We start from the raw sequence: 22,692 nt of genomic DNA on the forward strand, positions 1-22,692 counted from the left end.
AGAGACCCAAACTGGTCAGATAGATCTCTCAGCATCTTCACATAGCAGCTACCATGAACTTTTTACATCAGGGTCACACATTTGTGGCACTGTGGGAAAACAACTTTTCTTTCAGCACATTTGTTGGTATATAATGGGTTTGAATTTGCTTTTAAAGCTGCATTAATTGATTTTTCAGGTCACTTAGAAGCAAAGGAACAAATTTGTTATGGGTAACCCATTAGCAAACAAATGTCTATTTACACATCCAGCACACAGGAAGCAACATAAGCATTCATTTTGAGTCATATTTCTGGTCAGCAAATGCATGTAAGTCAAATATTGATCCTCTTTTTAACTCTGTTTTAGTAGCTCCACCAATATTTGGGTCTTGAGCTTGCTAACTGCTCCATTATGTTCACCAGCTACATGCTAACTTTATCTGTCTGCCATCTGGTGCAGGGCATGTAGCTTGCAGTGGGTTTGTCAGAGCTTTTTTGCTAATAAGAGCTACTTCTGTTGAAAATAAGGTAAAAAGGGCTGCATCTATGGGCTGTATAACCAAAATAATGAGCTAAAAGACGGTAAAAGCACTACAGTATCAGTGTAGTAGCTGAGGAGAAGAGTAAAGTAATAATTCTGTGAGTTCATTATTAACAACACTATATAATACACATAGTCATTTGATATATTGTTTATATAAAAATATAATCAATGCTGCTTTAAAGATATTTTGTGTCAGTTTTTCCATTTCCTGACACATTTATTTACATATGTAACAGCGATGTTGGTATTATTTATTTCTCCCATGCACATTACTTTCATTAACCCCAGATAAGCGATTCTGCCACATGTTGTCCCCCATGTGAAGTGGCCCCCATGTAAAAACCACATGACAGATTACAAAGTGGTACTGGCAAAATGCTTTTTCACCAGTACAGTTCTTGGTGGGTTTGGTTTGCATTTGTTGACAGTTCACAGGAGAGAGTGTGTTTTGGCCAAATGTTGAATCTCAACTTAGTCTAAATTCATAAGGCACCCCACTGGCTTGTTCCTCTGTTTCCCCCTTCCTCATGAGTTAGACTGTCAGATGGCCCAACAACAATAGATCTCACCAGCCTATCAGCTGGCTCCTACCTTTATAGCTCGCTGTGTCGTTTTAAAGACTGGATTTAGCATGGCTTGGCAAGGTTCAAACCAACAAACCATGCCACAGATTTTTTTTTTTTTAAATCTACATATCAGTTCGCCCCATTTTCACATTTGAAATGCATTGCGCTCAAGTTGCCACACATTAAATTGGCCTCCTCCCACTATGAGTCTAAGACCACAGTGGTTTGTTTCTAATGTGTCTTCTCTGTGAGTCACCTGTTAGAACAAATAAACCCATAATCTTTACAATAAACATGATCATCCTAATTAATGTTTTGCATACACAGGGATTTGTCCAATTAGAGACGCATATTTATATCTATAGGATGTTTCCAAATAGCATGTTGCTATTAAAAGCATGCTTGTATTTGTATATAATGATGCATTTGCATTTTATGAATAGCGTGCTATATAGTGAACAAACATTTAATATATTTCATTTGCTATTGCCTCTTTTTGCCCGTTAATAATTGGGTATGCATTTCCTTTCTAGGGTAAGTTGTTGTATTTTTTGCCTGTGAATGTTAAAATGACCCTGTGTTCCCCTGTGAATGCGTGCATCTGTCATGAAATTATACATTCCATCAGCCCTCATTGAACTGGGCATTGACTCTGTGCTGCAGACTCAGGCTCTGGCAGTAAATCTTGATTATGGATTCTGTGATATTGTAAATGACTTGAGATTCCTCTGAATGTTTCGGATTAATCGGTTTGTGCAGATGTGGTTCCCTTTTTGGTAGACGCCATATTGAACAGTTGCTCATTTCCATTCCGCCATCACATTCTGCATACAAAGCAGATTTCCAGATAGGTAATCCTTGTAAGGTTTTTAGAAGACAGGTTATTAGAGGATTGAGGGCTGTGTGTGTGTCAGTCTGTGTGTGTGTGTGTGTGTGTGTGTATGGAGGGAAATTATGTACATTTTTTAAGTTGGTGACAATGAGCTGTGTCTCAAGGCAGGAGACATAGTAACTGTCTCCTTTCACTTCTCACCTAACAACATCCCACCCCCTTAAAAATGGGCAAGTGCGTGCACACCAGGTATGCAGACACACACACACACAGACACAATCTCCGCCTGCTCCCCCTTCTCTCTCTCCACCACCGCCACCCAGAATTCTTTGAAATGCCTGAGGCTAAAAAGCTGGTTACTCTCCCCTGGCTTGCAGCTCACAGCTCCAGATTATTCCTGAATGCCAGAGCTGGTCTGCCCCCATCATCCTGCAAACCCCCACTCCCCTCCCCACCACCACCACCACCACCACCACCACCACCACCCAACCCCGTCTTAAACCTGGCTCTACCTGTCACCTGTCAGACGCACCCCACCTTTAAGTGGCCAGTTATTTTCCATTGGTTTTAGATGTCTTTCATATCATGGCTCATTAAAGCGCAGCGCAGTAGACAGCATATTTACATAGGCTACTGGGGAGGTTTTAATTTGCGTCGGTACAGAGCATGACCGGAACTGAAGAGTGCAGTGCCAAAATGACTTTTTCACATGACACCCCCCCCCACATACACACACACACACACACACACACACACCTCCCCTACCTCATCCATTCCCATATGAAAACATGTAGCCGGGCATAATTGCTTGAACAGGGCACAAAGACGGCGACAGAGCCTTCACCGAGGGGACTGAGGTTTCTCCCAAGTGACAGACCAGGAGGCCAATCAAAGCCAGCGATGAGCAGTCTGTGGTTGTGATCATTCTACTGAATATATACCATTCGTCTCTTCAGAAAGTCCCAACAGTTTGAGCCACTGTGTAACTTATTAATTTTTACACACTTTGTCTGGCTGCTACACTCATGGCTTAGTCCAGACTCAGACTATCCTGCCATCTGCAGCTCCACTTTCATCCCAGTAATGGATGTGCTTATGTTTATTGAGTTAATTAGAGGATATTTTTCACTTTCAAATTGATACTTCAATCATTGCAGCTGAGCTTGAGGTGAGTTAATGTATTTGAAGCTGTAAAGAGTCAATTTGCAAAAAATATTGGGGTCAGATTTCTCCTGTTGTTGTTTTGTTGTTTTTTTCAGTTTGTCTGCATATGAAAATCAAAGTCAAAATAAGTCTTTCATGAAATCTATATTCCGTGCTATTCTTCCAAATTTGGCTATACTTTAAGTGCTCTGTTTGCACAGTAACTATGAAAGCTGTGCTTTCTTTTTTTGGAGGGCAGGAGGCTCCTCTGTTGAATTATTTACATGACAAGATAGTCATGCTGCCAACTTCTGCAATTCTATCTCTCACTGTGAATAGCAGAGGAATCACGTAATTTCCCTCAGACAAGATTTTCAGCAGAGATTCCTCCAAAACAGCAGACCTTCCCCAGTTCGCAGCACAGACTCCCGTATCAGTGAAGATACCATTATCAGTCTCCAGTTCAAGATTCTATTCAAAAAGACAAGGAGGGATAGAGGCTAATATTGTCATAAGATGCTCTGTGTCACTCCCAAAATACATGGAGCGCTGGGAGATTCAGCAGTTGCAGAGTCCACTCCTCAAACATTTGCTCTCCTCCCACATCTCTCCAAGGACCCGGCGCTACAAACTGGCTCCTGCAGATGCACTCCAAATAGCAGGCTGTTCATCATGCATTGTCATAGAACAGGCTCATTCCCCAGCTGCCCCCCCCCCCCTCACCGCAACAATCCCTCCTACCCATACACCCCCCCACCACCACCACCACCACCACCCCACCCTCTTTTCCCCACGTTCATCGATGCTCCGGCTGGCCCTACATCCCATCGCAGCGCTCCGATATCAATCAACAGCAATGAGGCTGGCTCCAGCTTCCTCATCAGCCCAAACAACGCCACGTTGCCCCTGCCCAGGCGGCACACCCCGGCAAAGATGGCCGTGATGCCATGCGGGACGGACGGATGGACGCGCAGACAGACAGACAGACAGACACGCAGCCATGTGATTTCAGTGTAATTTTGGAAAGCATATTGTCTAATTTTGCCATCTGTCCGGGAGGGAGCGATGGCAGCATGGAGCTCATTTGCCGTCTGCTTGCTTTATTGCAGCTATACAGAACAAGTTTTTGGAGCAGGATGCAGGCCCGTGTGTGCAGCCCACTGGAGCTGAGAGGCTTGTCGATACAGGCACCCGGTTCCCGCTACTCCATCATGGGCTACAGTGTGTCTGACATCCAGAGACACATGCAGAATACCTCGGAATGAGTGCTCAGATTCAAGCACGGTCGTTGTTGTTGTATTAGAAATATAATAGTGAAGAAGTGAAAAATGCAAACTGAGAGCAAACTCTTTAGTATCTGCTATCCTCAAGAGTTTTCAGAGTTGGAAAAATGTTTCACACTCTAAGACAGTTTTGAGTCGTCTCTCATACCACCAGGCCACTATGAATTTGGTCCAGTTTGCGGCGAATGGTCATATAGACACATACACACATACACACACATGCATCGCTGTCACACATTGTGGATCACGTCTGGTTCAGCTGCTCCTTGGCTCTGACATTAATACAGAGCAGATTGGTGGAGATCTGCAGCCCTTGTTGTTTGATCTTTCCTCCTCTTGCCACATTTCCTGGCACTGCCCCCCTGCCACACCGCGTGGCGCAGGCAGGACTGGCATGGCCTCAACGTGCCTGCCAGGTTTGTTCTCTGTCTTCTTCCTCTTCCAACTTATTCCCTTATGCCTGCTCCATGGATTCAGTTCTGCAAATTACAAGAGCTCCCCTACCCCCAGTGACAGCCCAGATTCAAGAGACCTTCAATCTACCAGTTTGTCTTCTTCAGAAAGGAGTGACGCTACTTCGGCCTGCGATGTGTCACACGCTCGCTTTTTTACATGATAATTGTCCTCTGCATTGGATTCAGTTATTGTCCTCATTTCCTAGTCGGTTAAAAAGATTCTCCTCTACAAATCTCATTTTGGTACAAATCATACTGCCAAATATTGGAAGTATTAAGCTGTGAGGCCATGACTAAACATTAGATACCGATAAAGCTTCACCTGAGAGCAAAAGACAGCAAAAGTCCTTAGCCAACAGAAAACGTAGACTCAACTTGAACAAACACTGTATTCTCTTATCTAGACCCCATCCCCTCCCATTTTCTATTTACTCAGGACTGTCATTTGGCCTGTAATGCCTTGAGTCTCAATAGAGAAATTGTTTAAAATGTCACAATCGAATGTATGAATTAAAAGCAAATACATCTTAGAGGTAAAGGCAGCATCAGTGCCTCCTGTATAATCTGAAGTATTTGTTCAACGAATAATGTCTGTGAACGCCACACAATAGTGTCCTTTTTCTCTGCCATTCCTCCTAAGGGTTGTGATCAGGATGGGCGGGAAAAAAACACAAGCTAATTTGGTAATAACATCGCTTCATGATGTCGGCACCCAATTTGCATGGTCTATCTGCCATTTTACAACAATCTGCCTTCCCTTTTATGATTCGGCATCAGATCTCAGCCTTATCTTCCCCCTTTTTTGCGTTAACCACTTCATTTGTGACTAATGGCACACACGCGATCGTTATCGTTCTAATTTATTCCAAGTTTAAGATGAAGGGCCGGATAAGGTGCGAGAGACAATAAGTTGAAAAAGCCAGTGTGATGCCTTAGTTAATGAGGCACATCGTCTTTTTTCACGCCGCCGGGGTCAAAAGCAGAACGCACGCTGATTGAGACTGAAGGGAGGCAAACTGAGATGGCAATTCAGAAAAAAAAGAGAGCAGAGAGGGAGGGTGAACCAGGGTTTTCTTCAGCAAAAATCAGCTTTTGAAGGAGATATAAGATCATCAGAGCCTTGAAATAGGAGCTCAGGGAGTGCCTGGAGATGAGGGTGAGCTAAGGCCTACAAGGGAGACACTGACTCAACATGGATATTGCTGATGAGGTTTTTTTGTCTAATCTCAGGTACTGTAGCTGCACTCTCAAATGGACAGTTAGTGAGTCAGAACTGTTGCAATTGAGAGCAAACTGTTAGTATTAAACCCAGAGTTCGTTAAGTATCTCAAATTGGACTCAAAGGTGCCTGTTGAGTTTTAAACAGGTCTGTTTACACTCAGTGTTTCTCACCCTTTCCTCCTCATAAAACATCTGCAGAGCCGGTTTGTTAAATTTTTTTAAATCATGCATTGTTATATCCACATCTGCATGTTTGCAATGCCACTAACTAATCAGCAGCAGAAATGCAAATTGCTCCAAAGCATTACTAGTGATCAAAAACTCCAAAGCATATCTTGAATTTGTTTTTATTTGCACAAATTTTGTGTGATAATGTGGCGCTGAAACAAAATCTGATGTATCAATCAGTCAATATAAAGAAAATTTAAAGAGACCATTTTTGTGATCAATTCATTGTTTTATGTCATTTTTCAAGTAAAACCAACAAACAGTTTCTGTTTGTGACTTCTGCTATGTGGGGATTTCCTGTTTTTTATCTGCTGTATATTATTTTAAACTGCATATTTTTGTGTCTTGACCTGTTGGTTCTTGGAATGTTTTGACATTTTGTGTGAACATTTTTCACTATTTTCTGATGTTTTGTGGACTAAACCAATAAACTGATTAATTTACAGATTAATCAGTAATGAAAATAGTTTAGTTTTTGCTGCAAAAATATTTGTGTAACATACACTCAAATAGCATCATTTCTTGTTGACCAGCTTTTCAGTGGTTTGCACTTTTTGTTCTCGTGTAGATAAATGTTTTAATAGCTGTTCTGAGTTAAAGCTTTTTGGGCAGCAGGGTTAAAGTTGAATTTCAAAAATCACATTTCCATGTGCGTGTTTATGGTGTGTCTGAATATCTTTGGGTCAATTTCTTATTCATCAAGCGCTCCATATTTAAAAGGATACTGTATATTTTAAATGAAGGCAGCCCAAAGATAAATAACTAATGATGAACACAGTCAGAGCTTCCATTCATTGAGTTGGCTACGTTTCCCTTCTTCATCCACAGAAGAATGAAAAGCTGCTCTCTGGAGTGAACATAGTGTCTCCTAATGTGAAACACACAGGATCAGTCTGTCTCTCAGGCCTCCTGGGCAACATATGGAGCCCTCCAAGTTAGTGTTCAACTTCCCAACGGCTGTTGTGAAAAGTGCTGCGCTAACTGCGGCCCTCAGAGAGCTAATTAGAAACCCTTGTGCATAAACCTTGCTTGGAAGTTGCTGTGGGCTGCAGAAGCCCAACCAAGGCAGGATCTGTGCTGTCTGCAAGATAATAAACAAAATTTGCATATAATGTCAACGTTTGGCATCCTTCAGCGATGGCCTAGCCGCTCTCATGGCAGCCTTTTGAAACACATCGATCAAAAAAGTTTGGGGAAAACGTCTGATTATTTACAGCCGTTTGTATGTGAGAGAGATGTTTGGATCCATTCAAGCATTTTTCTATTAGAATTCTGGATGCTTAAATCCTCACTAATTATCACTCCCACCCTCCAGTGGTTTAAACTTGTGATTTGTAACAGATAAAAAGCCCCACATAAGGGATCCCTACAATACATATTTAGCTGCTGAGTAATTAAGCTGTATTAGACTTCATTCATACCTGCCAGAGTGTAATACTGCACTGTTACACAGTGACGCTTTCAATTAATGAAAACGTCTAAACCAGCATACATCTGGGATCACTATGCAGGGTCTAGCTCAACTGTATTTGTCATGCGCTGTAAGCCAACACAATTACACAGACCTAACATAGTAATTGCTACGTAGCAGCTCTTACAATGGTAGAAATGGAATTACCTTGACAGAAAGCGTTAGTAGGTCTAGAGAGAAATGGAGGTAGAGGAGAGAAGGAGGAGAGAAAAAAAGAAAAGCACAACCTTTTACCGAACTGTAAATCATGCTTCACTTTTAAGAGGTGGGAAAATAAATAATGTCTGAAAGTGCAATGATTTCAGTGATTTAGGGGAGCTTTTGAGAAGCGTATTACTAGAGGTGACAGCTTGTGGGAGATAGGCAGGTTGTGTTAAGAGGAAAGGATAAGAGGCTATGACATTATGTCTGCAGGGTTAAGGTGTCAGAGTCAAAGCGTGAACCACTATTACTGGATCAATACTTCTCAGTTTTGCACTTATCTCTGGCCCGATGGTTAGCAGCAGCTTTTCTGGATATACACTGGGACTAAATGCCAGTACTGAGAGAGGGACTGCATACCTGCTCCATTTTCTACAGCTGGAGACGAGCATTGTAACAGGAAATATTAAATATGTGAGCCCTCTTTTTATTCAACCACTGATTTTATATAGGTTTCTGGGCTTAGTGAAGGTTGGAAGGCTCTGTAACTCAATAACACAGTGTTGTATTTTATTAAACAGTCACTTTAATTTTGGATAGGTGTCAAAAATATGTTTTTTCTTTTATTACTATACATTAGTTTTTGTCAAGTCCCGCTGCTGAAATGTGTCCTTAAAGAAAGTCCATCCTTTCTGCTTTCGGTTTAAGAACCCTCATGTCATGTCCGTTTTCGCGCAAGAAAAAGAAACATTGTCACAGTCAGAAACAAGAAAAAGTGTGTACTTTCAAGTCTTTCATTAAACTTCTGAAGCTTCTGAGTTAATCCTTGCTGTACATAGAACAAAAACTCAGCATTCAACAATTTAAAAAAAGCCAAGAGAGAGAGAAGGGAAGAGAGACAGAAAGAGAGAGAGAGAAAGATGAGGGGGGTGGGGGGAAGGAGGGGGTGGGGGGGTGGCCTGATCGCTACATATTCATATTCCTATGCAGGCGTTATCACTTAAAAGGCTTTCTAATTACAACAACAAGACAAAAACTCCTTGGATTCCTTCCAGACCCGCTAAATGATAAAATAAGCTTGCACTCTCTCTCCTTCTTAATCTCTGCAAAGCACCTTGGAGCCTCATCTCCCAAATACAGGCAAATGAATGTGAAAATGCCATTTAGAGATGCAGGTGTGACATTTGATAAGAAACTTCTGGATTAAATATGTTCTGCTAATGAGGAACCCAGCTACCCCATCAGGGCAAACTATTGGTGGGATTGTGTGCGCGCTGATAACATTCCACACGCAAACATCCAAATTCATTATTAATAAACAGCCGCAGTCTCTCTATCACACAGAAAGTCTGGATCCTTCAGTGGAGAGACAGGGATGTTGCGTCTCATTAAGAGAGGCTAAGGAAAAGAAGGGGGAGGTACGGGCGGTGTATGTGGCGGGGTAGGGGTATCAACTGTTTTCATATTTAGCTGTTTGGGGCTTTTTTGGGGAGGGGGAGAGAGACGATTTCAAAGGGTATGTTAATGGTGCATTGAATGTTGGAACAAAAGGGTTGAAAGTTTCAGGGGATCTGGCAGTGAATGTAATTCTCTGGCTATAGCTAATACGGAAAAGAGGGGATAGCAGGCTAAGCCATTGGTGCAGTAGACTGGGAAGTCCCTGGCCCCAGCTTGACATTTATAACGATTTGGAGAAGATTAAAGCCGTATTACTGCTGTAGTCCATAATGTGGCTCTGTAATGAGGTGTGAGTGCATTACCGTCCTGTGGAAGTTAGCCGCTGTTTCAGACCTTTAAAGGAAAGACACAGAGAGAGCGCTTTCAAAGAACACGGATACTTGATTGTATTGTGGTCATCTCCTTTGGCTGTGAGTGGAGGGCTCTGAGGCTGGAAGCCGGTGACGGGAGTGAGAAAGGACTCCAGAGAGTGGCCTGCCAGTGGAAGCTGAGGCTGCCACCGTTGAAGACTTGTCAGTCTAAACCAGCTTAGTTCAGCCAGCCAGCAAAGTGTCTCAGACTGACAGGCAGCACTTTGTTATTCGGACCAGTAACTGGAGGTCCATGTCTGCTGCCTGGAAATATTTTATATTCAAATAGAAATTAGAAATGGAATGTGTTATTTCAGGCACAGAAAATGGCTCTGCACTTTTTTTTTTAAAAGGTGCATACAAACTCATGAAATTCTAAAGAGGAAAAAAATAGCTGTAGGAATTTTGCCAGCACTCTGTTTTGACAATTATTATTTTGTCCTGGTGGCTTTTTTACAGTACGTAGTAAAAAGGACAGCGGTGCCAATTCTAAAGCCAGCCACAGACAAAAACTGAATATTCTAGAAGGTGTTAAAAAATGCATGCTTTATCTACAAAAATAAAAACACAGGTAATTCTGCGTTAGCGTGTGCAAATGAAGGTTGCAGGTGTCGTCCGTCCATTTAAATGCTCTTTATGATGTTAATTAGTTGTTAGCGTAATTTCCAGCCTCCGCCATCAACCGTGAGAAGTTCAGAGACCTGCTGTTAACTGAGAGTCAATGCCATGGCACCGTTTCAAGAGCTCCCAAACAGGACGGCCAGTGATAACGAACAGGTGATGGGGCCTGATGCCTATGGCAGCAGGATATTGCAAAGACAATTGAATTCGTAGGGAGAAATGAATCTTCTGGACAGCATATCAAATGTTAAAACAACACACATTGCATGCAATTTGCTTATGCAGGAGGGTGATAAACTGTGCTTATTTAAAAGATAAACAAAGGGGGGATCTAGTGCAGTAAATTGTGCATGTGTGTTTATTCCCTATGAGTAACGCCAGAGGTTTATAGTCCCAGACACAGGCAGCCGTACTTTATGGCTCCTCTGTTTGTGTGATAGCAGTATTTATGATATTGGAATTTATGTTGTACTGTATTCATACTGTCTGTGTGCTAGTGGTGGTCTGTATTTAAATGTACTTAAGTAGATTTGGTGTTTGACTTGTGTTTGAGTGAATGCCTTTGAATGATGTCACTTTTAGTGAGAGGTCAGATTCATTATCCCCTCCGTTTCTTCTCGCAGGGATCCGGCATCCCAAGGTTAAATACAACGTTCCAAGTTTTTTCTCAAGGAATGAAAGCCATTCGAATGGAGGAGTTTCATCTCCTCAGCCCCTGCAACAGCTAATCTTAACCCCTCGCAATAACATTTCCACTCCGCTTCCTCCGACTCCAGACATATTTGCTCTCCCTTGCTGCTTGTGTCCTGTTAAGATTTAAACAGCAAACATAAAATGCAGAAGATAACCTGCGAAAAGCTTTGGAGAGACTTGACTCCGAACATTATTTTAAAGACCAGATCTGAGAGCTCCAGCGCAGCAGTCGGGAGCGATTATCTGCTGTGATCCCTCTCCGATGCACCAAAGTCATTCATCTGCCGATCCTCCACCCCCCGCACACACACGCAGCCCTATGCAAAGGCAGACCCCTAATCATGTCGACACCGTGTGTCAGTGCCGTGGATGAGCAAGGCCTAGAGATGAGAACGGCTCTGTAAACATGGGCAGGCAGCAGGGAGCTTCCCGCTCCCCCCACGCTGCTCAGAATAAGCAAACGGGAAGATTTAGGGATTTTGCTGGGGCCCAACTTTGTAGTGTCGGCTCAGGGTCTTTTTCAACGTTTTCCGGGGTGCTGCCTATGGGATATTGTTCTTAGCTTATGAAGTGCCGCCCGCCCGTTATAAGCTGTGTGTCTTTTGTCAATAGCATTACAATTTTGGAGCTGAATCTTCTTTTTTTTTCTCCTCTCTTCTCCTTTGGATTTAACTCCTCAGTATCTGGTGTGGCCCACATATTGTCTACATATTCTGTCATTGACCTTTGCTGTTGACCTCTAACATTCAGATAAACCAGCAGAATCTTTATGAGGAACTCTTATTATACTGCTGCAGCCATTTTTCATTTGACCTCCACATTCATAGAAGTCAACTTTTTTTTTTTTTTTTCCCAGCACTGTCGATTATGAACTATCATGACAGACTAGTAAATCTAGCGTGCATCAACTGTGCGTGTTCCATAAACAGGCTAATACAATTGGCTGTATCAAATGGGATGTATATTAACAACAGTCAACTGTGCTCTCTCCCCTGTCAGGATTCTATTATGGAGCATGCTCCCGCCCCTTGTTTTGATACAGCGGTAATTTAAAGACAGATCTTAATTGACTTATTTTTTCCGCATGTCTGTCGGAGCTTGTGCATGCACTGCAATAAGAGTCTTGTTTCTTTATTGGGCCACACACAATGTACTGAGTTCAATTTTACCATTCATAATGAATGCAGCCTCGCCATTCAAATGCAGCCATAAGCACACAGCAGATAAGAATTTAATTAAATGTAGATTAAAACCAAACAGGAAAACACACTGGCTGATAATTTTTTATCACGTCCCCTGGTCATATTTTTTTTCCCTCATACTTTCGACTTGTTCTTCCTTGGGCTACATCTTTTCAGCTTGCCAAAAGTGGCGAAACACCTCACACATCTCACCGTGGCGCCGTGAGATTGTGTAAAATGCAAAACGAGGGGCGGTCACACGATTAATCAGAATCCTCGTGTCTGGGGAGGATGGAGGCTGGCGGAGGATTGGGGAAGAGGGTGGAGGGGGTGTACAGAGGTGCAAGGAAGGAATTAGTTGCTTCATCCCAAATTTGCATCATATTCCAAAGGACAATCCCAGCACTGTAGGCAAGGGGAAACATATCTCGCTCTCTGCAGGAACAATTAAATATTTTCTACAATGCTGAATAAATGTCACCTTCAGTATCAAATTGTCCATACTTGCTAAACATGATGTTACAGTGAGTGCCTGGAAAGCATGCCTGAGCAGCGAGAAACCACTATTTTAGATGTGGACCACAGCCTCAGCTAACATACTGTAACACACATTCAGGAGCTGTTCACCTCAGGCACTAATAGTGTGTTGAACTCCACTGGGGATACCAGTGAACAAGAGACAACTGCAGCCTTGTCAGGGATTTCCCACTATTGAAACATTACACCCGGTGCTCAGTTACATATTAAACACATATTTTTTTTAAAAACAAAGACGTTTGTACAATCATTGTACAATGCAGTGCATTTTTGAGCTAGAATTTCCCTCTGTCATGTATTTTAATTATTATAAACACTGACAGAAAGGCCTTCTCAAATATCAGAATGCAACCCCAGTGTTAATGCACAAGTATTTTGAGATGTTTTGTTTTTTTTATTTGGGGTTTTTTTTTTCAGAGGAAATACATTAATTTCCCACCATCTGGTGTACTTGTCATGTAGCATATTTCACTTGCATCCAGCTTTTCTAACACTTTCAGACAGCTGTTGGCTTAGACAGTTACCTGAATGACTTGAAAGATAAATTCTGCTCTTCAAATGACAGTTTTTTTAATCTGAGGTGATGCTCTCATCCTCTGCATGCATACACAGATTCTCAATGATGTGCTTGGATCAGAACTGAAAAGTTGCATGATTGTGAATTATATAAACATATAAAATTGAGAGATTGTCAGTAAGTAAAGCTGCTGTTGCATCAGCAGAATGGTTAGAAACATGGTCGTGGTAATATGGCAGTGGGCTTCAGCACCAGTGCCATCCCTGCCACCTCCACAGCGGCCGACACTGCCGTGCCGCTGCCTGCCTGGCTGTGCCCGTGCCCGCCTGCCCACCGCGCTGGTGCTGCATCTCAGTTCCACTCTATTACCCTCACGCAGGCGATTGGCCTTTTCTGTGGGGAAAAGAGCAATTTCCTGTCGCAGTCTGTTTGATCAAGTGCTAAACCCTTGTGATCAATAGAGAGACAGATGTCGGCTCCAGATGGCCGCGTGGTGATACCTGGGGCAGCGCGGGGGCTTGCCAGGACGACAGAATGGCAATGAGCAAGGGCAGCGGCTGTGCTCCCGATGCACCAGCCACCGAGACACAATGTGACAAACGCAATTAGGCCTTTTAGCTGCAGATTATTTATTTCTCTTGCAAACGACAGAAAATTTAATTAGCACATACTTTAAGCAATATGTAGAATTACAGGGGTGCAGAGACAGAGGGCATGCTGGGATGTTGCACCGGTGACTGGTGTGTGTGTATGCGTGTGTCAGAGTGTGTGTGTGTATGCATACTTTCTGTTTACTGCTGTACTGTGAATACCAAATTAGCGTGCTCGTAAATAAGGCACAGAGACACTTTGCAAATGAGAAATATGTATGTTTTAAGGCACAAATCGATAAGAATTCATGAAGAAAAACACATAACTTCATAAATTCCATTCCTCATGACCAGATCAATAATATTGAATTCCAAAATGGATGACAGGTGCATCTCTCTGGCTCTCTTTCCTTCTGGAGAGGAAAAAAATAACTGCCAGCACCAGAAGGCCAAAATAGACCTTTCCAAAGAGGAGAGACAGAGGAGGAGAGAGGCTCCCATTTTTTAAACGGCAAGCATTTGCATTAGGGCTGGCATCCACCATACACCCCCACACACGCACACACACACACACACACACACACACACACCCACATACACACACGCAGAATGGCCAGCCAGCCCATGTGGTGTAGGGCCGGAGCCATGTTGGAGGAACCACTGAGGCGCGTGGTGATGGCGCGCTGCTCTCCCAGGAAAACCGAGCTCGCCGGCATTGGCCCTTCGCCGTTCACCTGCTCCCGCCGAGGCATGATGGGTAGGGGGACATGGGCCATGGGGCCGCAGCTATAGGGGAGGGAGGGGTAGGGTCTGCTGCGGTGCTCAACACAGCGGCGTCCTGTCACGAGGGGTCTTCTGGTCCCATTAGCAGGGCTTGGTCAGGACGGGCCCCCAACCAGCCTGCCGCCGCAGCAGGGGCCGCAGTAAACACATGTCGACTGGCCACAACCAGGACACAGGCAGCACTACCCGCAGAGAGGGATAGCTAATAGAGTGCTCAATGGGACAAACCTGTCCAAATAAAGAATAAAGCAGAGCGGAGGAGAGAGGAGAGGAGCCAGTCAGAGCTTTAATAGTCTACTCCACTTTACTGTGGACAGGGAGGAGCTGACTGTGTGTGGGGCTGCTAATGAGGGAGAACCGCTTTGTGTTGTAGGAATTTGTGACTGGTATTGTCTCAGACTGACAGCACAGAACCCACATGTGTTATGTGCAATATAGAAAGTGTAAAATGCTCTTCAGTGTCAATATTCTGTTTATAGGAGAACATTTAATTTGTTTGGAAATGAAAAAGAAAATGACTGTAATAAATGCAGCTGGTTCCATCTTGAAATGGTTTCTTTAAAAATCATAATAAAACAGGTGATGTTTGGAGTGAGAAATATTTCTGCTTTAGTTTAATAAATTTCCATAGAAAAACTTGAAAAATGAATACATTTGTAAAGCAAATTGAAATTGAAATACTCAAGCTCTGTCACTGCACTCTAATAGAGCAAAAATAGCTGCTAATTCACATTTCTTTTTTTTTCTCCCTCAAAATTATTACAACACTATTAGCAGGCAAACATCCCCCTGCCAGTATCGTTCTCACTGTACTGAAAATCTCCAGAGACCAGCCACAGAAACGTCTTTTAATTTCAAAGTGAAACATTTAATTTTTTACTCAGTAAAAATATTTGCTGAATCACATCATTGCTAGATTTTTTTTTTTTCAACCGTTTTTTTTTTTTTTTTTTTTTGTCTTCAAACAATTCATAAACCGTGTGTTGAATGACATTGTTCGGTGTGGTGTGCTGCTTTTATGTCTTTGTTGCCTGTGAATGTATACTGTAGAGAGAGCCGCGTGTATGAGGCTCCCCTGGGAGGACTTTTTAATTTGTGGATTCTGACCCGCGTGCCATTCGCTCAAGGCCATGCATGAGCTCTCGGTGCTGGCTATATCTGCAAAAACACTTGATGCTAAAATTAGTCTGGACACTGTAGTGGAAAAGGAGTGAAATCTGGGGGGTTTGGGGTGTCAGACAAGACAAGGCAAGTCAGGGCTCTGTAAACACATATTTACTGAACAGTATTTATTTCCCTGGAAAATAGGAGATTGTTTTGCTTGCTGCAAATCTGAAATGTTAGAAATAAAATATCAAATTTGCCCCAAAAAAAAAAAAAAAGTGAGAAAAGCATGTATCAGGCATGCTTGGGTACTGTAATTACAGAGATGCGGCAACAACAGACAAAAGATTTTTAAATCATAGAAAAATCATACAACATTTTACTCTTACATACTCAAGCTTACGCAACATAATTTCCAGGTAAAGATCAAGTCAAAATAAGGACAGAGGAATGCTGTTTGATCCAAATACATTTCTCATGAGAGTAAGATCTTTAGCACCTACCTGCAAGGATGTATAGGCAGACTGGCTGCTATGCTGCTATGCCATGTCTGAGGCGTCTCTGCATCATCACAGCAAAACATCCACCGGCTGCAGCTTGAGCATGAGAAGAGTGCCTCCTAGTGGCGGGGAAAAAAAAACCTGAGAGGGAGTCGGTGGAGGAGAGAGTGGGAGAGAGATAGAGAGGGAGAGAGTCAATCTGTGTCAGTGCCTTAGAGAAATAATAGTAGAGTCAGCTAATTCTAGTTTAGTGTACCGTCAATAATAGTAAGCTTGTTTGACCCTGTGAATGATGTTCCCGCTCGGGTCTAACTCAGCGTTTTCCTTTCTGCCTGCTTGCTCTGGCTCCGATTGTGACGACGGTGTGACAGCCATGAGTCATCCTAATGTGTTCAACTCTGACGATCCAGAAACAGTCCAAATATTTACCAGTATTCATGAGGAGGATTTGTTTAGTGTTTGTCGGAGCACCGTCTGCTGTCAGGTGCAGATACAGATATTATTCATCCACCATTTGTGATTAATAATTTCACAAGATCCAAACATCAAAAGGGAAGTTTACTGGGAAGTTGTTTTGTGTGTCATGCTGTAATTTACTCCCCTTTATGATAAAGCTTTGTTAAAAAGCAAGAAAAAAAAAGAACTGGCAGTTAACAGCATGCAGCTACTTGATATTCGTAGGTGCAAGGAGCTTGTTCCCATTTGACCAGAAGGAGTTGGAGCTGATTTGAAGACAAGAAGAGTAGAGGTCTTTAATTACAACCCTCTCTGTGGCTTCAGGCACCACTGGCCTCACTTCACAATTAAGACCAGCAGTTAGCGCAGAGCCAATAGACAGAGACGAGAACTTTAAGGGCCTGAATAACCGACCCGAAGAAAAAAGAAGTTTCCACATCATCATCATCAGGCTTACAAAGAGAAATACCCCAAGTTCGGTAACACAGATTTTAAACTTTTGCTCGTTAAAATATGTTTAACACGGTAATCAAACACTTCCTTGTGAGTTTATGCAACATATCTCAATCTCTCCCATTTCTCAAAGTGCACCGTGATGTTTTACGATATATGACCCATGATGCATTCAGATAACGCCACTGGGCCACTGTTAGTTTTCCCAGAAGCCCCATTCAACCCCTCCCATCATATGTGGCTGCGGTGCAATGGGACTGTACTCCAGTGCTGTAATGGCCTCTGCAATGGTAATGTGTTTGGACAGATGGGAGAGGCAAGTGCTGATGTGCTTAACTACGCATTTTACAGCTAAACTATTAAAGAGTTGTGCTGTTTACACACCAACATTTGAATACCTGTCTTCAGGCCAGTTTAATTATCCAGGCCCTTCTGTTATTTCTGCTGCTTTGTTGTCTCTCAGCTTTGCACGAGGCATGAGAGATTTGTTTGCGGCTTCATTAAGATATGGTGGCGGTAGCGGTTTGCAGGGAGCAAAAAAAAAAAAAAAAAAAAAAAAATTCATTCCTGCTCAAGTATCTCATACTCTATTCTCCCTGCCTCCCCCATACATATACAGATACTGTACACATCCATTTTCTTATAAAGTCATTTAAAGTAAGAAAATTAAAAAATGCCCTGTGATGCCTGCACTTTGAAATCTCTTGGGGCTTTAGGCAAAGGGGAGGGGACACACGCCCCAAGTCCCTGCGATTCATCCTGAGACGTTTGATTAGTTTATAAGTACTTATAGGGGGGGAAAGGGTTTGCATTATAATTTTGTTTCATGAATTCCTTCATATGTTCATCTTCAACTGCATGTTCAAATAAAGCATTAATCAAAGGCAAGAGAGGGAAGAGGGCATTTAGCCAACGGAGCCATAGTCTCAGGGCTTCAGTGAGCTGGTGGATATGGTATTGAGAGACTGTAGGAAGCAGTGGTTTTTAATTATCTGGACTACGTACAGGATGCCGTTTTTGATTGTTTTAATGAGGCAGCTGGCCTATTGTCTCCCCTTAATTCCTCCATTGTTTTTAGAATATGTCATAGTTCTTTATTCTTTTATCAGGTGCTCTGCAGGAGGATTTAGACAATAGCCTTCATTCCAACTGCATTGGCCACTGCACAAAGGCAGCTCACTGCAGACAGTTAGCAGGCAAACAAGTGCAAATCACAAGCTGCACTTTTTCCAGCCTTTTCCCCAGTTTCACGACTCACGGTTTTGGTCTTTCGCTTTAACTCTTGACCCCCCCTCCTCGCTCCTTCATTCATACAGATCGTGCTATTGTCATAGGTGGCTCACCTGTGTTTCTGTGATTTAAATCACCTGTCAGGAAAAGGCTGGCAGGGGAGCACAGCCATGACGAATCTTTTCGAGAGAGCTCCTTCATGGAATATTGTTTTAGTCTGACGCCTCTGTGCAGTCTGTTTTCTATGCCTGGTACTTCTGGCGTCATTTCTGCAGAATCATTTGTATGCATGTGTCAGTATGTGCACGTATTATGGGTACATATGTGTATATGCATTTACAGGTAATCACTCAAATAATTAATTCCTGAAAGACTTGTGTGAAATATTCATATATTAGAAAGCTACATGTGAGCTAGGACCCCATGATGCATTTCAGAAAACTAAATAAAAAAAACAAAACAAAAAATAAACTAAATAGGCTACGTAATGCACATAATTGCAGTTAAAACTGTCACAAATCTGAGAGAAACCGCTCTGATTCCTAATTCTGATGACAATATTAAGTATAGTTTAAACCATAATCCTGCAGCCTGAGCCCATGTATCTTACTACCTTGTCTTGGATGAGTGAGTGTAACAAGCAGAGTGCTGCCTCAGTGTTTTGTGTAGCTCAGTAAAACTGGGACATGCAGTCCTAAAACTCACTTCCAGCATTCTCACAACACAACAGATGGATCTGTAGCATTCTTGGCTAAAGGGATGCAATCTGAGTGCGTATTCCGCTGTCAGAATGCAGTAAAATGTTTTCATCAGACTCCACATAATCTGCTTCATTTCAGCTGAGGAGAGCATACTGTATCTTTGATTTGGATTGATCCAAAAACACTGATTTGTATCTCGGCGTCGGGGCCTAGTTTATAATTCTCTTTGTAAGCTGAGTGCGTCTGAACTAAGAGATCCACACAGAGGAGAGAAACTTTTGTGGCTATGACTGCGGTATATTCCCCGCCATTGTCAGTGGCAGTTTGTATCTACCTTGATGGTAACTTGGGCAGACAGTGGAGAGGAGTTTTGTTATTTTAATTAGGAGATAAAAATTCAAAGGGCCTCTCCAGGCAGTGTGTGGTATGACAGAATCAAAACGATGAAGTGGAGCGGCCTGAAGTGTGTGTCTCGTCACAGCAGATTGGCCGACAGATAGGCACTGCTCTTTAAAGTGGCGCTGACATGCACACGCTCGCGAAGACGCACATGCACACACACACACACACAGGGAGAAAGCCTGCACACAAATGGGACTTTGAAAGATAGCATATTTTAATACCATTTCACTCCTTTGACACGTTTGTGCTGGTCTAATTTTCAGTGCTTCACCAGCAGATAGGAAGGGCTAGAAAGGTTTTAATCAAAACAGCGATGTGAAATCTGAAATATTCAATTTTGAATTGAAATAATGGGGCAATTCATTCTAGCAACTTAACAATGATTTATACATAATGCATGCTGTGGTAGTGTAAAGTCATGGTGGCTCTGTTTCCATCCCCTGGTTTTCCATTTCTAATAAATCCACAGAAAAGTGGATTGTTTTCATACAGAGCCTTACTTGAGCACCTTCACTGTGTCTACAGGGCGGTTTTAAACCTGGTGATTCATAGGTTTTGTGTAAACATGAGTAATCAGTGTTCCACATGTGTGGGGGCTTTTTAGCAGCATCCCCCTGCTTTCACACCTCTCCTCAGGACTCTCTTTATTCCACATCAGCTAGGGCTCAAATCACATGTCCCCTCTCAGCCTGACACTCCGTTGGTATGTTTGCACATCTTTGAAAGCTAACAGCGTGCTTTAATTAATTGTCCAGCTTTCCTCAGAAACAATGTCCTAATTCTGCCATTTAGCGGGAGCGTATCATAGTTTGTTGTTATCTCCCCAGCCAGATTTCTGTAAATAGTCATATTAAAAACTTTAATCTCTTCAATGGAAAATGAAGTGCAGCTGAAAAGCCTGTCATGTGCTGAGATAAATATTATCTAAGCTAAAACCTTCACTCTCTCCCTCTACCCCCCTTCCTTCCTCCTGCCCCCTCCCCCTTCCTCTGACTTAATGAATATGTTCAGAAGATTTCAGAGGAATGCTTAATCCCAAAACACAACAATCTAATAATATGGAGGACCTGTCTCAGTGTTCTAGCTGACAACAGCACTGTAGGCTACAGTTTACCCAAGCTGAGGTTCGCTCTGCCTCTGGATATGAGCGCCAGTTGTCTAAAATGACATTTGAGTGACAGTAAAAAGAAAAGTATTACCTTTTAATGGATTGACTCACCCAAATAACAACAAAACAAAACATATTCTCTAACTTACGGTTAGTTACATAGTTTTGGCTTCATTTGACCAGGTTTTGAGACGCGTATAGATAGATACATCCCTGATGTATACATCCCTGCCTTGATGCCAAAAATAACGGAGGTGAATTGAATTTCATTTGTAGTGTTCAGAACATTGAAAAGTGACATTTAAAATGTTGTCTGTTGTAACAGCATGTCTTTCCAGAGAGAGTGTTTCTGTTACTCTAATCATTTACAGACCTCACTGTGTAAAGTTTCCATTATGACTCCAGAAAAAAACAGTCCCCATGAAAACTGTTGACAGTATGCTCTACTGTTTATCCAGAGTGATGGGGCATTGATTTTGGGAAAAGATGTTGCTGCTGAATGTCATTTTCAATGCTGTGAGCACCACCAATGAAATGTCATCCACCTTTATTGTGCTGAGGTGGCAGCAGAAATCTAGACGTAGAAAAAATCTTTTTTTGTCATTTGGATGAACTGAACCTTTAAACTAAATAAACAAATTCTCAACATCATCAGACATATTCAGTGATAAATGTGATAAAATTAATAAAATTTTCCTTGCAGGTTTTGTCAAAAAAACTATTAGGCTTATTTCTAATTCCAGGAAAGATGTGTATTTGAAGTAAAACGTGCACAATCCACTTTTCCACTTGATGTCCTATCCAACATCCTGTTTAAACTACATACTGTTGTGCAACACGCCATTGAAAAGTCTCTGAGATGTTGCACACCATCCAAGGCTCACACAAGCATAATTTCTGCTTTTGCATAATGCCATGACATTTAAAACTAGAAGTACTGATGTGTACACGCAGCAAAGCTTTCTCTTCTCTCGCAGCAAGCATTTAAACGTCTCCTCTGTCTCTGTTTTGTCCAGGTGGTCAACTGTGGTGCACCACCACCAAGAACATGATGGAGGGCGAGGAGCTGGTGGCGTTTGCAGTGGACTTTGACTCGCGTCTGCAGGCGGTGAACCACATGTCTCTGAGCGAGGGCATGTACCCAGCCAGGCTGCTGGACAGCATCCAGCTCCTGCCGCAGCAGGCCGCAATGGCTTCCATCCTGCCCACTGCCATCGTCAACAGTGAGTGTCCACGCACCGTCATGATTGCACGTACACAGAGCTGGACCGAGATGTGCTTTTGTTTAGACACACACAATCACACATGCTTGCTCTTGTTCTTCCTCTCTCTCTGTCTCAAACACACACACACACACACACACACACCAGTCCACAGCCTGCACTCAGTCACCTGCTTAACAAGGAGCGTCGTCTCCGCCGGGCGTAGATTAACCCAGATGAGTCTCTGCACTGGAGATAAGAGCCATCGACCTTCAAGTTTTGGGTTCACATAAACACACTGAGGCTCAAACTAACGTGTTAATTGCAAAATACACGCCTCATGCAAATAGTGTGTTTGTTTACTTAGCGAGGGCTATCTGGGTTCAGCTCAACAGGGAGGCTTCTGTAAGCAGATGGTCCAGTGTTCTTGTTTGCCCTTGAGAAAGGGCACCAACCCAGTGGTAGCAACACAGCGATATGCAGCAGCTGAGGATTTTGTGGAAAAGCCTTTTAACACAGGCTTTGAGAGTCAGAACTGTAGAAGTATAGAAGAGGAGTGTGTGTTTGTGTGTGTGTGTGTGGGTTATGCATGTGTGTCCATGTGTTCAAGCTCTTTATCTTTATACTTATACATAAATAAGAAAGTACTGTATGTATCCTGATATCATATCCCCTTTGTACCTTTCTGTGTCCATCCAGAGGACATCTTCCCCTGCAAGGCATGTGGAATCTGGTTTCGGAGCGAGAGGAACCTGCAGGCCCATCTGATGTACTATTGCAGCGGGCGGCAAAGAGAGCCAGAGACAGTCGTGGAGGAGAATGACACCGGACCCCACCAGACCTCCAGTATCTGCCCCTTTCCACAGTGCAACAAGAGCTTCTCCGGAGCCAGGGCCCTGGAAATGCACTTGAGCACTTCACACAGTGGTGAGTGATATCAT

At 42.8% G+C, this 22,692-nt stretch overlaps 1 protein-coding gene across 4 annotated transcripts in view; it reads left to right on the top strand.

The window, feature by feature from the left end:
• Positions 1-22,692, top strand: part of zfpm2a (zinc finger protein, FOG family member 2a) — a 118,622-nt gene that overhangs the window by 92,004 nt on the left and 3,926 nt on the right. For all 4 annotated transcript variants that reach the window (XM_042424589.1, XM_042424590.1, XM_042424588.1 and 1 more), the window contains 2 exons: positions 21,566-21,772; positions 22,451-22,678. In XM_042424589.1, coding sequence (XP_042280523.1) covers positions 21,566-21,772; positions 22,451-22,678 — 435 coding nt within the window. The remainder of the gene's footprint in view (positions 1-21,565; positions 21,773-22,450; positions 22,679-22,692) is intronic.

The sequence above is a fragment of the Thunnus maccoyii genome, chromosome 10, assembly GCF_910596095.1.
Source record: "Thunnus maccoyii chromosome 10, fThuMac1.1, whole genome shotgun sequence".
NCBI classification, from domain to species: Eukaryota; Metazoa; Chordata; class Actinopteri; order Scombriformes; family Scombridae; genus Thunnus; species Thunnus maccoyii.